At 41.8% G+C, this 15,230-nt stretch overlaps 1 protein-coding gene, 1 long non-coding RNA gene and 3 other non-coding genes across 12 annotated transcripts; 1 reads left to right on the top strand and 4 right to left on the bottom strand.

Annotated features, from left to right (window-relative positions):
• LOC117535399 (fas-binding factor 1 homolog) lies at nt 1–12,264 on the top strand. 7 transcript variants are annotated; one of them, XM_034199851.1, is made up of 32 exons: nt 1–465; nt 639–669; nt 1,017–1,064; nt 1,145–1,190; nt 1,270–1,339; nt 1,437–1,487; nt 1,587–1,704; nt 1,855–1,935; nt 2,043–2,084; nt 2,751–2,894; nt 2,987–3,122; nt 3,357–3,505; nt 3,589–3,682; nt 4,069–4,524; nt 4,604–4,669; nt 4,755–4,825; nt 5,198–5,398; nt 5,512–5,564; nt 6,325–6,372; nt 6,453–6,557; nt 6,652–6,752; nt 6,903–7,109; nt 8,439–8,546; nt 8,820–8,959; nt 9,088–9,206; nt 10,093–10,215; nt 10,300–10,476; nt 10,978–11,154; nt 11,238–11,375; nt 11,475–11,559; nt 11,646–11,770; nt 12,076–12,264. In XM_034199851.1, the coding sequence occupies exons 1-32, from the start codon at nt 463–465 to the stop codon at nt 12,157–12,159; spliced, it is 3,597 nt and encodes a 1,198-aa protein (XP_034055742.1). In that variant the 5' UTR covers nt 1–462; the 3' UTR covers nt 12,160–12,264. The 7 variants fall into 7 exon arrangements, with proteins under 7 accessions (XP_034055742.1, XP_034055741.1, XP_034055739.1 ...); XM_034199850.1 differs by having other exon boundaries at nt 1,587–1,728; nt 4,758–4,825; XM_034199848.1 differs by having other exon boundaries at nt 1,587–1,728.
• LOC117535400 lies at nt 11,977–14,947 on the bottom strand. Of its 2 annotated transcripts, XR_004567406.1 has the most exons (11): nt 14,825–14,947; nt 14,479–14,548; nt 14,251–14,301; nt 14,020–14,069; nt 13,721–13,829; nt 13,487–13,540; nt 13,194–13,293; nt 12,968–13,018; nt 12,738–12,790; nt 12,494–12,551; nt 11,977–12,344 (listed from the first exon to the last, which is right to left on the bottom strand). It is a non-coding gene; the product is annotated as an uncharacterized LOC117535400 (long non-coding RNA). The 2 variants fall into 2 exon arrangements; XR_004567405.1 differs by having other exon boundaries at nt 11,977–12,551.
• LOC117535408 lies at nt 12,627–12,696 on the bottom strand. The gene has a single exon (XR_004567414.1). It is a non-coding gene; the product is annotated as a small nucleolar RNA SNORD49 (small nucleolar RNA).
• Nucleotides 13,376–13,445, bottom strand: LOC117535406. Its single transcript, XR_004567412.1, has one exon. It is a non-coding gene; the product is annotated as a small nucleolar RNA SNORD49 (small nucleolar RNA).
• Nucleotides 13,909–13,978, bottom strand: LOC117535407. Its single transcript, XR_004567413.1, has one exon. It is a non-coding gene; the product is annotated as a small nucleolar RNA SNORD49 (small nucleolar RNA).
• Nucleotides 14,948–15,230: the final 283 nt, after the last annotated feature.

Here is a 15,230-nt window from a genome sequence, read left to right as displayed (position 1 = left end):
GTGTGTGTCTCGCGCTGGTTGTGGTACCGATAATGTTACAGTAAATCTCAAAAACAGATGCTTGTGATTTTCCTAGCTCATAGTTGAAAATAATTTAAAAGTGTGAATTAGCATAACTAGGTGTGCTATATGGCTAACGGACAGCCATGTCGATGTAGTCTAATGTATGTCTAATGCAGTGTGTAGCGGCGGTGTGATTCGCTTGAATGTTAATTTACTTCAAATTAACTGAGTATTGTTTGGACTGCTAACTGACCAAACATGGCTGTATAAAAGCATGAAACAATACGACGTGTAACCAAGCTTAATAAAAACTACAATCGTGTAATATGTCCTTGAAATGAAAGCTCACCGGTGTAACGGAGTGGTTACCAATGGAGACAGGAGACGCCTAATCAGATTTAGCTAAGTAAGCTAGTTAGCTAGCTACAATAACATTAAAGCTACAAGGAGATATTCAACATGGTGAGTCAAACTTGTGCCTCAGTGTTTGCTCGATTCTTCAAGTTAAATCCTTGTTTTCAATCACTTTGTAAACATGCAATGATTTGCTATCTGCAGTAGGTCCATGGTTTAGTGACACTAGGTACATCTCCCCCAGCTGTAATATAACTCATGATATATCACTGCTTTTACAGGCTTCAAAGCGGAAGGGCAAACCATCCAAAAGTAAGTTATTCAAGTATTATTGTAATGCTGTATTCCATAGTTTATTTCTCATATTGTATTACTATGTATTGTAGCATTTAGAGTAGGCTATGCCACAGAATATTAGAATCCAAAAAAATAAAGTAGTATTCAGCTGGTGACATCATAATGAAAATGTTATATACATACATTTTCTTCCTGCTATATTGTAGGTTTACTGTTCTCACTAGATGTTTTTATATAGGCTGTTTTGTTATGTTTTTTGTACCTGGGTCTAGTTACGTCTGCAAGACAACATTTCCCCAGGAGACACTAAAGTTGAAGAGTCTCAAGCTTGTTTATTTCTGCCCCTCCACGGTTTCCCCTAGGTTCTTTCGGAGATGAAGATTTGCTTGACAGTTTATTTGATGACGAAAGTAAGTAGTCAGATCTCCAGTATTTTCATTTGTATTATTGTAAGAGTTTTGTGTGTTTTACTATTTGATTGACTTACCAGAACTCCCAGTAAGGGGCAAATCAACCCGCAGTGGGCAACTGAATCGGTAAGTTGGAGGAATCCAAAGTTACATGCCAACAATTATAAATCACAACTGCTTGCAATAAAAATGTTTCCTTCTCCAGCACTTCTGCCACTGATAACATCTTCAGTATGCTAGCAGAGGAGGTGAAGAGGGATGGTGGGGACACTGAGGTATGTAGACCGACATATGAAAATACACACATAGACACAATCTTATATTTCTAGCATTATTTATTGTCTATTTGTTACTATTTACTTTCCTGTCCAGGACTCTGATGTCTCAGCAGCAGATCCCAATGACATTTTGAAGAACATGAAGGTAGGTCATCATGAAAAATGTAGAAATACCAATACAAGAATTCAGATGTCTAGTTCTTTGCACATAGCCTCAGCTCTACTGTCCTTTGTTTTTGCACAGGACATGGATGATATGGATGCTGACCTTTTTGCACCAAAGAAAAAGCCCAGCTCAGCTCCTGCACAATTAAAGCCGTTCGGTAACGAAGGGCCAAAGAAAGACTCATCCACCATAGAAAGTAAAGCAAAGCCAGGGGGAGCAGGTCATTCAATGCAGTGTTCTTGAATTCATTATTTACTCATTATCAGCTTCACATTATTACCCACTTTGAAGTTTGCATTTAAAGCAGCAGTAACAGAGAGCTGTTTGTCTTCCCCTCTCCACTCAGATGAACCCACCACAGGAGGGAGGAAGACATACTCTGCACCCGCGTCCACAGCGCATAACTACAAGAAGTTCACTTTCTCAGGTGGGTTAGCCCCCCCCCCGTCCCATCCATCACACACTATATAACTCAGTAGCTGTTAACTGATAGCGTTGCTGTGTTTCTTTCCTCAAACTGCTGCATTTATGTAGACAGTGGGGGTGAAGATGAAGGTCAGACTCCTGACACTAAAGGTACATTAGTACAGATATGTGTGTAGTTGAATTATATCAGTTGGTAGTTAAAGGTGTTTTTTGTGTGTAGTTTAGACAAGAGATGTGTATCCAACAGATATCCACACTGTAAACAAGTTCAAATGTATTTGGTACACCGGTACAATTCAAGCAATCTAAATCTTCCATTACATCCATCCTTATGTTGAAAGGTGTTTCCAATATTTTGTCCACCCTTTTTCACATACAAGAGGTTGACAATATATCATATTTGTATATTATTTACATTAGAAATACTCCATACAAATATCTTTCCATTGTTAAAGTATTTTTTAACTGATTATTTTGAATTTATGTGAAATGTGTTTTTACTTGTCGCTATAACAAAACAATTTCCAAATTTGGGATCAGTAAAGTACATCAAATCTATTCTTACAATAAAAGTCTAGAAATGCTTGTATTCCAATACATAACAATCTCTAATTATTGTGTCATATTGGTGCTAACAGATGTCCCTAATGTGACTCAGTGTATAAACACATGCTGAAATGTGTAAACCTCATCATTTAAACATATTTGCACATAGACATTCGTACATATGTGATGCCTGTTTAGCATGTACTGCTTAACAGCCTGGTGTATAAAGAAGAAGTATAAATAATGTAAAGAGTTTCATTTCCTCTGCAGATGTTGACGACCCCCTGGCGGATCTACTTGATGATTTGCTTCCAGATGAAACTAAGCCCGAGCCTAAATCTATCATACAGAAAGCCAAACGTGAAAAAGCACCGCCATCTCCTACAGCGTCGCCTATCCTAAAGACTACAACATGTGAGTCTTTAAATGATACATCCGTCTTTATTTGATTCTCAAAAACAAACAAGGTACTGAATGTGTTTGTGTTTATATTTTTTGTTCACCAGCCAAAGCAGCAACTAAACGAAGTGATCTCACATTTGATGACGATAAGGAGGATCTAATGGACGCACTCGGATTTGACGGTGATAATAAAAACGCTCCGAAGAAAAAAGAAGCTGCGCTTTGGTCCAACAAGGACAGGTAACAGCTCTGTTCTCACGCTTACTGTTGTCCTTATTTATAGCGCTCAAACAATAAATAATTAGTGCTATGGGCTTCAGGGTGCCGCTAAAAACAAAGCTGCACAAAGAAAGCAGCATCTCTCGCCCAGGGCATATATATATATTTGTTTCTATGTTGTTTTGCCTTCACTATTTAATGCTTTCCCTGCCCTTTTTGTCTCTCATTTCCCTCTGTTCTGCCTCCTTTCCTCAGGAGTGAGACCCCTCAGAGGCCTCGTACCAAACTAGATGAGATTCTGGAGAGTTTGACCTCCCCTCGTCTTCTGGAGAGACCTCCGACGGGCGAGAAGAAGGAACAAACTCAAGAGAAGCCACAACAAGATAAGACGTTTACCGTGAAAGGTAACGGGGCACCGTGTCCTTCTGCTGTCATTATTATGAGCAACTACTCTTTCAAAGGGTTAATATGTTTGCCTTCTTATCAGAAACACTTCCAGAAGAAGACCTCACATTTGGCTCCTATCAGCCCACTCTGGGGTCCACGCCTGAGGCGCGCCAGTCCCGTAGACACTCTGTCAGGTGTGTGTAAAGCCTAATCTCGGTGTCTTAATCGGTTGCCCTTTTAGCTTTTTAGGCAGTTGCCATCTTGGTTTTGGGCCGTCGCCATCTTGGTTTAAGGGGGTCAATGGCCATTTCTCAATGTCGAGTAAAGCTGCTGCGGAGCCACTATTTCAAGTATACTACGTCATCGAGTGGCGCCGAAGGACTGTTTAAATGCCCAGCATTCGGCGCCACTCGATGACGTAGTATACTGGAAATAGTGGCTCCGCAGCAGCTTTACTCGACATTGAGAAACGGCCAATGTCTTGGTTTTGGGGTGTTGCTATCTCGTTTTTGTGGTGCTGTCGTCAACTTGGCTGTTGGCCATCACCACCTTTCTACCCTTACCTTTTTTTTCATATCAGATTCTCCACAGAGGATGTCAGTCCCTCTACCCCGGAGAAGAAACCAAAGCCCTCCACCCCCTTCTCGACACGGCAGCGCCCATCCGCTGACTGGCTCGGCCTGAAGACAAATGACGACCAGATCTTTGCGGAAGATGACGCCAAAGAGACTTCAACAGACTCTCCAATACCTCCCTCCTCCCCTTCATTAGAGAAAAGACCCTCTCTGACTGGTAGTAATGCCACATTGGCTGTTAAAGAGGCAGCAGACACCCCTACCGTACCTGCTACTATCGCCAAACAAACCCAGCCAGAGGTCTCTAAAAGCCAGCCGAAAGAGGAGGAGGAAGATGATTGGTTAGCAGGAGCTCTGAGCAGGAAGAAGGGTCTGTCTGTGACACACTCTGAGGCAAAAACATCCAAACAGGAAGAGTCTTTAGGCCTGGGAGAAGAAGTGGATCTGGAGTCGACTGTGAGGTACACAACAATGAAAATACAAATACATTAAAAACACACAGACGAAGTTTGTTTCTCAGTACTGAACGTTTTTTTTCAGTCAACAAGTGGCTTCACAAGCTCCCAGGGCCAGAGAGGACACTCTTACATCTGTCACGGAAGCTAAGTAAGATATTTGTTGTGTAAAACCAGTGAACTGTAAGTGGATTTTTTGTTTGATATTTCTGTTACTTTCCTTTTGTTTTGTACAGCAGCACTTTTCTCGGACAGCAAAGCCCAAAGGCTCACTCCACTCCCGTCAGAGAGACGAGGACCAGGCAAGGTATTTACCGACATTACTGGTCTTACATTTTTATAGATATAATTTGAATGGTGACTTTCATCTGTGGAAACTTTTCATCATACCCTGTCAATTGATCAGTCATCCAGTCATTTTCACAAAACCCACATCCAAAACCTTTTTCTATTTTTTATAACGTCCTGCCCATCTCATTGGATCATCAACTCACATTCTGCCACTCCTTTCATACAGATACCATTCCCTCTTACACCTTAACTCCACCACAATCACCGTCAGTCGTTACAGAATATACACCAACCACCAACCCTCCGCTCCCCTCCATCTTAACATCCTCCTCAGCTGTCCATGCCAATGTAGAGCTCCAGCAAACTCTTAATTCCTCTCCTCCCTCAGATTACCCTCCTCAATTACCTCGCCCTCTGCCAGTCTCTACTGCTAGCGTTAGCCACACCCAGCCTCAATCCCAACCCCACCACCTGCCACCCCATAAGGGATCCGGGATCCTAAGAGGACCCAGTCAGGCTGCGGATGAAACGCCCCAACAGCTGCCACTGCTCCACCCTACCTCTACTACACTGCCTGGCTCAATGTGGTGTAGGTAATCTAGGGCCGAGCTGAAGTAGTTGTACATGCAGTATTCACCATTGCTGTAATATTAAATGTGATCATTTGAATAATGTTGTTACTCATGGTTGTTTTCTTTGCAGCTGTTCAGCAGCCAAACCAAATGCAGAATACATCAAGTGCTGTCCAACAACAGGTATTCATACTTGTCTGTTTTAAAGAGCCCCTGTTATGCTTTTTGGGGTTTCCCCCTCCTGCCTAAATTCCATTGGAATCAGAATCAGAAATCCTTTATTTGTCCCGCACAGGAAAATGTACAACAGCCGATAAACATACAAGATAAAAAAATGGCTAAGTATGCACACGTTATTAATAACACAATAAGTAAAAAACAACAAAAATAGCAGATATGTGTACCATGGTAGTAAATGTGAAATTGCAGGAGGGTACATTCCACAAAGTGTTATTGTTTCAGACAGTGTTATTGCAAATCAGGGGTATTCCAGTCTGTGTGTGGGGGGTCTACCAGGGGCCATAGTGGTTGCACGGCCTGATCACTACAGGAAAGAAGGACCTTCTGTTTACTTATGTAACATAGTGACATCACTATGTAACACTTGCGCTTCTATTGGATAGTGCTCCTACACATTATATTAATAGGCTAAGGGGGGGGGACATCTCTAAGCAGTTGACCAATCACAACAGAGCCAGACAGCTAACCAATCAGAGCAGACTGGGCTCTGGTTTCAGACAGAGGGTGAAAATAGGTGCTGTATGAGAATGAGAAAGAGCTTTTTGAACATTAAATCATGGAAACGTGTCAGAGTAGAGACACAACATTATGAATTATTATGAAACCTGAAAAGGAGCATAATAGGGCCCCTTTAAGGTTTGTCACCATTTTGGCAATCACATGTGTTTTTAGTGAATAACCCTTCTCTATTTTCTCTGTGAAGGTGCCACTCTCAGCAGACTTTCTGCAGCAGCTGCTTCTACAACAGCAGGTTAGGAATGTTACTTGCACATATACTCCAGCTGTGTATGCACATGAATTGTTCTTGACTTGTTTATTTTTCTCCTAAAGATGATGCAGTCTCAGTTGCTGGGTCTCGGGGGGGTCAATGTAAGAGAGCAGCAAGCTGGAGATTATCAAGCTTTACAGGCTTGCATCATCCAACTGGAGGGACAGGTATATTAATGTTGGTGTAATGTGTAAAAGACACAAATAACCTTCAATGCTGCAAAAAAGATTCCTATATTTCATCCTATGTGTTACTGTCTAGGTGAAGACTCTGCAGCTGGAGCGAGAGCAAAGCCAAATGTTGCTAGCGAGTGTCCAGCAGCGGCATAAACAGGATATGGAACTCATGGAGAACACAAACAAGTAGTTAATTCCTCGGCACACACACACGCACATATGTAGGGCGAATGTGCTCCTATGTACATGTTTAACATACATTATGCATAATTCCCTGCACTTCAAGCTGCTTATGTTTGCTAAGCACATGCTTTCCGTATCTCTGTGCACGTGCAGGGCTCGCGTGAAGCTGCTCGAGGAATCGGCAGCCCAGAGGGAGACACAAGCGCGACAGGAGTGTGAAGACCTAATGGAACGTCTGGCAGCAGCAACACGATCGGCCGAGCAGGAACGCTCCGAGCTGCAGGCTCAGTACCAGCGCAAACTGACCCAGGCCCAGCAGGACAGAGACCGCGAGGTGGAGAGGCTCCGAGACCTCCAGAGGTACAGCGAGAAATGTTGAAAGATGCGAAGTCTGGGACACATTTTAGTCAGGATCTCTTGCCAACACTTACAGTTGACAATATCACAGGTGTTTAATACTCCAGAGATCAACCATCACAAGAGTTTCTGAGTCAACCTTACATTCTATAGAAGTGCATGCCCCCTCCATGTACTATGTATATCATTTTCACAGCATTGACCCAATTTTTTGTGTGTTGTGTAAAGTCTATACGAAATCAGAATAAGGTCAACATCAGGTCTGCAAACACAGCTGTTCCTTCTCTACACACAATGCCTATTATTGCAAATGTTTAAGCTGCGAGGGCAGGCCCAGTACATACGTAAACATTGCATTGGATTTTAAACCATTATTGTATTGTATAAAGTGTGGGGGAAACTTCTGAAGCAATTAGAAACAGGACTCAGAGAGACACGAGGAGAGCTGGAGCTTTGATGGCAAACACTGACGGTTTATTTGGAGCTTCGGCCGGAGAATTCACAAGACATGTCACGGGCCACGGTCTGACCACACGGTTCAATCAATTCTGAAGAAACCTTCTTCTCGTAGAGGTTTGAACTAGTTTGGATGAGGGTAATCAACATTCTTCACTAGATAGACTAAACAGCTGGGGACACTGAATTACTTTGCAGTTGACGCTTATGGCCTCGAAGATTTCACACCTTGGGTTCATCAAACGGAAGAAAGTGTTCCATACGTCCCCATAACAATAAACTATCTCTGACCGAAAGTTGCCCAGTCATAAACTGGTAACAACAACATATGGCTAAGAACCCCCTCCTTAAGGGAGATAACAGATACCAAGGTTGGTCATCTGCGTCAGAGGGCAAAAGGTCAACATCTATGGAAGTGATTCCCTGACATAAAGCACTTCTATTGGGAGTAAAGAAGCCCTAATTACAGTAAGTGATTATTTCACACTAGCCAGTAATATAAAAATGTATTCAACACATGCTGACTGAAAGAAAAATACAAACAAAGGGATTAGATCATTGTTCCATTTGAAGCAAAAGACAGAAACCTAGTAATCAGATCACTCGGCTTAGTCTTCATATTGCATAATGCGATTTAATCTTCCTGCACATTCGGGGCCTCATTCAAGAGGCACGTTCACCGAGTTATCTGGGTAGACTAGCAGAGTAATACCCATAATCCCCTCTTATCTGGAATGTGGACAGATGTCTAAAGAACTAACTTATTGAAAAAGAACCACATTTTTCCGATAACTAAGCAAAAAACCCATCTTACAATAAACGTATTAGTTGTATTATAAACAAATGACCGAAGCTGACTGTATTTTCTCCGTTAAGGAAATCTGTCTTGGAGATGAAGAAGGACCACGAAGACCAGGTCAAGAGACTAAAGAAACTAAAGGAGGAGGAGATTGATGCTGTAACAAGCGCAACATCACAGACCAGGTTAGATGGAAACGAATGACACTGCGATACATACTCTTATTAACACTAGTAGTATGTTCCATGTGTGTTTGTGTGAAATCAGTGCAGATATTTTGAATACACTATGTTGGAAGAGTTACGTTGTTATTTCACCTTGAAAAGTGAGTCTAGAATTATTATTTTTCTTATTTTCTGTATTTAAGCAGATTTGCAACACTAATCAACCAATCTTATTCAGGGTCTTTTGTGATTTGTGCAACATTACTGTAGTACAACTGTGTTTCCTTGGTCCAGGTCCCTCACGGGGGTGATTGAGCAGATGGAGCAGTTCTCCTCTCGGCTGGGGGATCTCTCTTCCCGGGTGGAGAGCACACATGAACACACGGCGCAGGGCCTGGAGCAGGGGGCACGGCACCGAGACGAGCAGCTTCGAAGTACATCACACACACATAAACGTGCACACTTTGTTCAAATGGGTCAAAACACAAGTTGGCTAACAGCATACTGTGGTTGGTGTCGCATTGCAAGTGGGTTAAGGTCATTCTCTAAATGCTCGTTTCAGTGATGCAGGAACGTCTGGCCCAGCAGCAGAAGGCCATGGCGGAGGAGAGAACGTACCTGAAGGAAATAATCTCCAGGATGGACTCTCAGCTCAATGAGCAGCAGAGACAACTTGAGAAGGTCAGGGTCAATCTGTAGGATTAAGCATTACACAAGTGCATACATAAAGTACACACGCTTGCAATGAAGATTGATACTTTCCCCTCACCAACCAGGTCTGGGAGGGTTTCTTTAAAAATGTCTTTGTTTACAATTACTAGTAACCTGTAGAACAGTGTTTCTCAAACTTTTTCATACCAAGGACCACTTAACCAATAAAAATTGTGATATTTGATTTTATCAAAAATTAATTAATTTATTCATTTATTTTATTTTATTTTATCAACTCCACAAATATCCAAAAACACATCGTTTTTCTAGAACAGATTACAAATCGCCTGAAAATGGTACAAACAAGTGGCAACATGTTTGATGAAGGTGTTGCGCTGGGCTATATCATGCAATCGAAAGTTAAACTTAAGCTCGCTCCATTGCGGAGATATTCCCGCGAGAGTGCGGAAAACTTAAATTAATTTATTTCCAATATGAAATGTTACCAATATACTCACGGACCACTAGGGGGCGCTCACGGACCACCAGTGGGCCGCGGACCACACTTTGAGAAGCACTGCACATAAATGTAATGTCACCTTACTTACCGTTACTTTTGGATTACCTTAAAATCAAATGCAATGCAAAAATAACCCTAATCATAACCCTAAAGAAAACAAATTGCCTTTTAGGTTTAGTATAATGCATGAATTTAAAAGTATTTTAAAGAGTATTTTTGTTTAACAAATCAGGTCTCCAGCTACTTGATTTAAAAAAAGTCAAAGGTATTTGAAAAAAGTCTAAATGAAGACCAAAAAGCAGATGTATGTACTTTTTTATGTAACTGTAAGTTAGTACAGTTACTCCCCTTGTCTGTCAACAACTGACAATAGGACTTTATTGTTGTATTTCTCAGGACCGCTGGAAGATGACAGCCGAGCAGGCCAAGGCAGAGTCTACCCAGAGAGGGCTGGAGGGAGAGCGGCACGCCCTCAGTTTGCAGATCAACATGGAACGAGAGGAGCTGGAGAGAGCTAAGGTGAGCCAGGTGAACATCCACATCAAACTCGAATCAATGCGTGGTTCCTTCTTACGTCTCCTGCGTGTCTCCGTGTTCCATCAGAGTGCACTCCTGGAGGAGCAGAAGTCGGTGATGCAGCACTGTGCGGAGGAGAGGAGGAAGCTGGCTGCTGACTGGACCCACTTCCACGCCCTGGAGAAGCAGAGGCACGAGAGGGCCGAGCGGGAGGTCAGCAGTCTGTTGGAGAGGAGGGAGGGCTCCATCATAGGTCTGGCACAGGTGATGGTCCTTTCAGTTAAAAACTAATGTTGTCATTGTGTTTATTATGTGGTTCATTTATTAACCTTCCAGAACTCTTAGGTGTTCTGGGCCAGGTGCTTTCTGTCCTCAGTCAAGAGAGAGAATGAGCTTTTAGTTATTATTCTCCATATATCTGGAAAAAACTACCAGAAAACGGCAGGTCCGCTGCAACTCAAACTACTTTTGAATCAAGATTTAAGAACATTCATTTTTTAATAAATCAAACTACTTTGTAACTTCGTATTCTATCTGAGTTTGTTTCTATTCATTCCTCTTTTCAATGCCTGTTTTTTTTAATGTATTTTAAAGTAATTTCAATAATTGAATCATCTTAATACTTAAATGTTTGTAAAGCACTTTAAAATGCTATGCCTTACAGTAAAATAATGTAATGGGGGTATATTCAAGAGTACATTTTGTTGAGCTCCCTGGGATAGACGGGACACTAAAGGACATAATAAATGTACTTTTCTCTTGTAGGAACAAGCGGACTTAAAGCTTCACACCGGGGAGCTGAAACAGAAGCAGATGGTTGTGGCACAGGAGAGGGAGACTCTGGAAAGACTGAGAGAGGAACTGGACAGCGAGAAAGACAGAATCAGCAGCACCGCGCTGAGACTCAAGACACGAGCCCAGGAGGTGGAGGCCTTCAGCAAGGTACATTAGCACCGTGATTCTTAAATGAAGTGCAGGAAACAATGTGCAATATCTTGAGTTTGGACAATGCATGCTTTCTACAGCTTGCTGCAGAGAGGTTTGAGGAAGGAGAACGAGCGTTGCAGGAGGCAAAACGAGTGGAGACTGACCACGAGGCGAGACTCAGACATATCCATTCGCAGACAGAGCGGCTGAGGCAGCAAGAGCAAAGAATCCTCCAGGCGAGTGTCTCCGACAGCTCTTTATGCCATATTCTTTAGATTTGGCTTCTATTTTTGATCACACGGATTGTAACAGTACATCAACTATTTTTCATCCAGGAGCGAACGCGGTTAAGTCATCTGCAGAAGGACACCAAGATGCCGAGACAAGCATCGTTTGCACAAATTACACCAGGCCTACCAGGTGAGGTCTTTATCCAGTTGACTATAATAAAGAGTAACCCAAAATGACCATTTGATCTGATACAACGGTTTTATTTGTATGTGTAGATTCAGTGTTGCCAAACCCCGAGCTGACATCTACCCTGATCTTTCCACCTCTGACTTCGTTGGCCAACTCTCAGTCCATGGCTCTCCAGGCTAGTCTGACTCTCTGGAAGTACACAGCAGAAAAGGTATCCACTGGAGTCTGATAGAAATGCCTTCATCAGGATTTCTTACTAGTATGAAAAAGTTATGTGATCATTTATATGGGTGCATAAGATTGAAAGTATTATTCTTCCATTTAACAAGTGACAGCCACAGTATCCAAGTTATGGTAAATGCAACTGAAGCTGGTCTAGACCTTAGAATGCATAAATACAATTAAAGCACCAAAAGATTGATATTGAGGTTTTTTAATGTCAATAGGAACAAAATGCCACAGTGGCTCACAGTCACATGTACATTTTAACATTGAGTTTCTCCACCTCCTCACCAGGACCGTGAATACCTCCAAGAAGAGCAAGTGTTCTTGGAGAATTTAAAGAAGAAATCTTACAGATCGACCTTCAACACAGATTGACCAATGCATGGTGGTTGCTCCCAGTAAGAGTCATGTTACTTTCGATGTGCCATTGTACTTAAATGTTTTGTACAAACAATTTTATTAAACACATTTTAGAGCAAACATTGTTTTTAATTTGTACACCAACAATTCTACTGCAGAGTCTGACTTCTGGATCAATCCAATCGGTTTCTCCATTTGTTCTGCAAGGAAACAAAAACATTTAAAACCAACTACGACAGTTAGCAAACTGTTTCTGCAGTCAAGCAATAGGTCCACACTTATGTTCAGACAGGGACAACTTTTTTCATCACCGGCTTGACTTTAAGTCAACATTAGCACTTGAAATTACCTGAGCAACTTTTCTCAGCACCAGAGGGACGTCACAGGCTTTCATTACTGATCAGGACCTGAAGGGAGAGATTTAACATCTAGATTATTAAGTGTTCAGATTATGCACCTCATAAACATGAAGGTTCAACAATTCTCAGAACAGCTTCAATCGTCAGTTTCGCATAAGACGGCACTTCCTATGCAGCAGTTATCGTCACTGAATAATTGGAAACATGGATGAAAGGCAGTAGGGTGGTACACACCTTTCACCAGGCCCGCATCATTTTCCACCGACCCAACGAGGACCCTCAAGAACCTAAAAAAATAATAAATTCTTTAGTGATAGTTCATCAGCAGTATGGGACTCTACAAGCAAGTACGCAGCTAGTCAGATACCATTGGTTTCAACACTTGTATTTCTGACAGGGATAACAGAATCATCATATAGACTGCATTGAGTCAATTATATAATGCACAGTAGGGTGGTACACACCTTTCACCAGGCCTCCTCATTGTCAGAGTGTCAACGAGGACCCACATGAACCTGAAAAGAGAAACTTCTTTAGTGATAGTTCATCAGCAGCATGAGACGCTACAAGTAAGTACGCAGCTAGTCAGATACCATTGGTTTCAACACTTGTATTTCTGACAGGGATAACAGAATCATCATATAGACTGCATGGAGTTAATTATTGAATGCACAGTAGGGTGGTACACACCTTTCACCAGGCCTCCTCATTTTCAGAGTGTCAACGAGGACCCACGTGAACTTTTCTCAGCACCAAAGGGACGTCATAGTCTTTAATTACTGATCAGGACCTGAAGGGAGACATTTTACATCTAGATTATTAAGTGTTTAGATTATGCACACCGTCAACATAAACCCTGAAGTTTCAAAAATTCTCAGAACAGCTTCAATCGTCAGTTTCGCATAAGACGGCACTTCCTATGCAGCAGTTATCATCACTGAATAATTGGAAACATGGATCAAACGCAGCAGGGTGGTACACACCTTTCACCAGGCCCGCATCATTTTCAGCCAGTCTCAACGAGGACCCTAACGAACCTGAAGAAAAAAAAGACACTTCTTTAGTGATAGTTCATCAGCAGCATGGAACTCTACAAGCAAGTACGCAGCTAGTCAGATACCATTGGTTTCAACACTTGTTATTCTGACAGGGATAACAGAATCATCATTTAGCCTGCATAAAGTCCATTATTGAATGCACAGTAGGGTGGTACACACCTTTCACCAGGCCTCCTCATTGTCAGAGTGTCAACGAGGACCCAAATGAACCTGAGCATCTTTTCTCAGCACCAGAGGGACGTCATAGTCTGTCATTACTGACCAGGACCTGAAGGGAGAGATTTAACATCTAGATTAAGTATTTAGATTATGCACACTGTCAACATAAACCCTGACGGTTTAACAATTCTCAGAACAGCTTCAATCGTCAGTTTCGCATAAGACGGCACTTCCTATGCAGCAGTTATCGTCACTGAATAATTGGAAACATGGATGAAACGCAGCAGGGTGGTACACACCTTTCAACAGGCCCGCATCATTTTCAGCCAGTCTCAATGAGGACCCTCATCTGAAAAAAATAAGAGAAACTTCTTTAGTGAAAGTTCATCAGCAGTATGGGACTCTACAAGCAAGTACGCAGCTAGTCAGATACCATTGGTTTCAACACTTGTATTTCTGACAGGGATAACAGAATCATCATATAGACTGCATAAAGGTAATTATATAATGCACAGTAGGGTGGTACACACCTTTCACCAGGCCTCCTCATTTTCAGAGTGTCAACGAGGACCCACGTGAACCTGAAAAGAGAAGCTTCTTTAGTGGCAATTCATCAGCAGCATGTGACTCCATAAGTAAGTATGCAGCTAGTCAGATACCATTGGTTTCAACACTTGTATTTCTGACAGGGATAACAGAATCATCATATAGACTGCATTGAGTCAATAATTTAAGGCACACCAGCTCGTCATTCTTACCTTTCATTACGAAGATGGACTTCGCATCTGTTGTAGGAAGATTAGCTTCATTCCGCATGAGGAAAAGTGCCTGTAAGGTAAAGGAAAACAAAATTATTAAGACATGAAATGGCGTAATTTAACAACTTAACTTAAATGCATGTTAAAAAGGAATGTGCCAGTGAATTTAATGCAAACAAACTTGTTCAAAATAGCGTACTTTTCAACTTAAGCCCAAATGGATTCAAGCACGTGTTGGCCTTAGTCAAGAAGAGCTAACGGCTAACGGTGAAAGCTAGCACAATTCCCATAAACCCACATACAGATTCTCACATTTAAGTATCATTATATCATCATAAAGTATTACCTTTTCAGGGTGGTTCGTCTGCAGCAAACTTCATATTTAGATATAGAAGCATCACGCCCTGTGAGAGCCACATGCTGCAGAGTGTAGCTTCAACGCAGACAGTGAAGGAGAACAGGAACGGAAGTCTCGCGTGGAGAGGCTTTTATAGGTTGGAAACGTCACATCCCACGTGACTACTAACTGGGTGTGGCAAAAAGTTTGTAAGTAACGTTACATCTCCATACACTAAGTAGGCTACTATTTAATCATAATAATGATATCAACTATATGAATCATATACGGAAAAACACTAATGTGTATGCACAAGCCTAATATGTGAGTAGCATACGTTATTTGTATCACATTAAACAAAAATAACTGTAGGCCTACATTTGATTTATTTCATTGACTTATTTTGTAAGGGAAA

This window comes from Gymnodraco acuticeps, unplaced genomic scaffold (genome assembly GCF_902827175.1).
Source record: "Gymnodraco acuticeps unplaced genomic scaffold, fGymAcu1.1, whole genome shotgun sequence".
NCBI classification, from domain to species: domain Eukaryota; kingdom Metazoa; phylum Chordata; class Actinopteri; order Perciformes; family Bathydraconidae; genus Gymnodraco; species Gymnodraco acuticeps.
Note: the sequence above shows the minus strand (reverse complement) of the source record. Positions and strands in the feature narration are given on the sequence as shown.

Bases quoted from the DNA above. Each gene is read 5' to 3' on its own strand.
- LOC117535399 (XM_034199848.1), top strand. The intron at 1,340-1,436 runs GTATGTAGACCG...TTTCCTGTCCAG, and splicing joins GGGATGGTGGGGACACTGAG to GACTCTGATGTCTCAGCAGC. The intron at 6,558-6,651 runs GTATATTAATGT...GTTACTGTCTAG, and splicing joins TCATCCAACTGGAGGGACAG to GTGAAGACTCTGCAGCTGGA.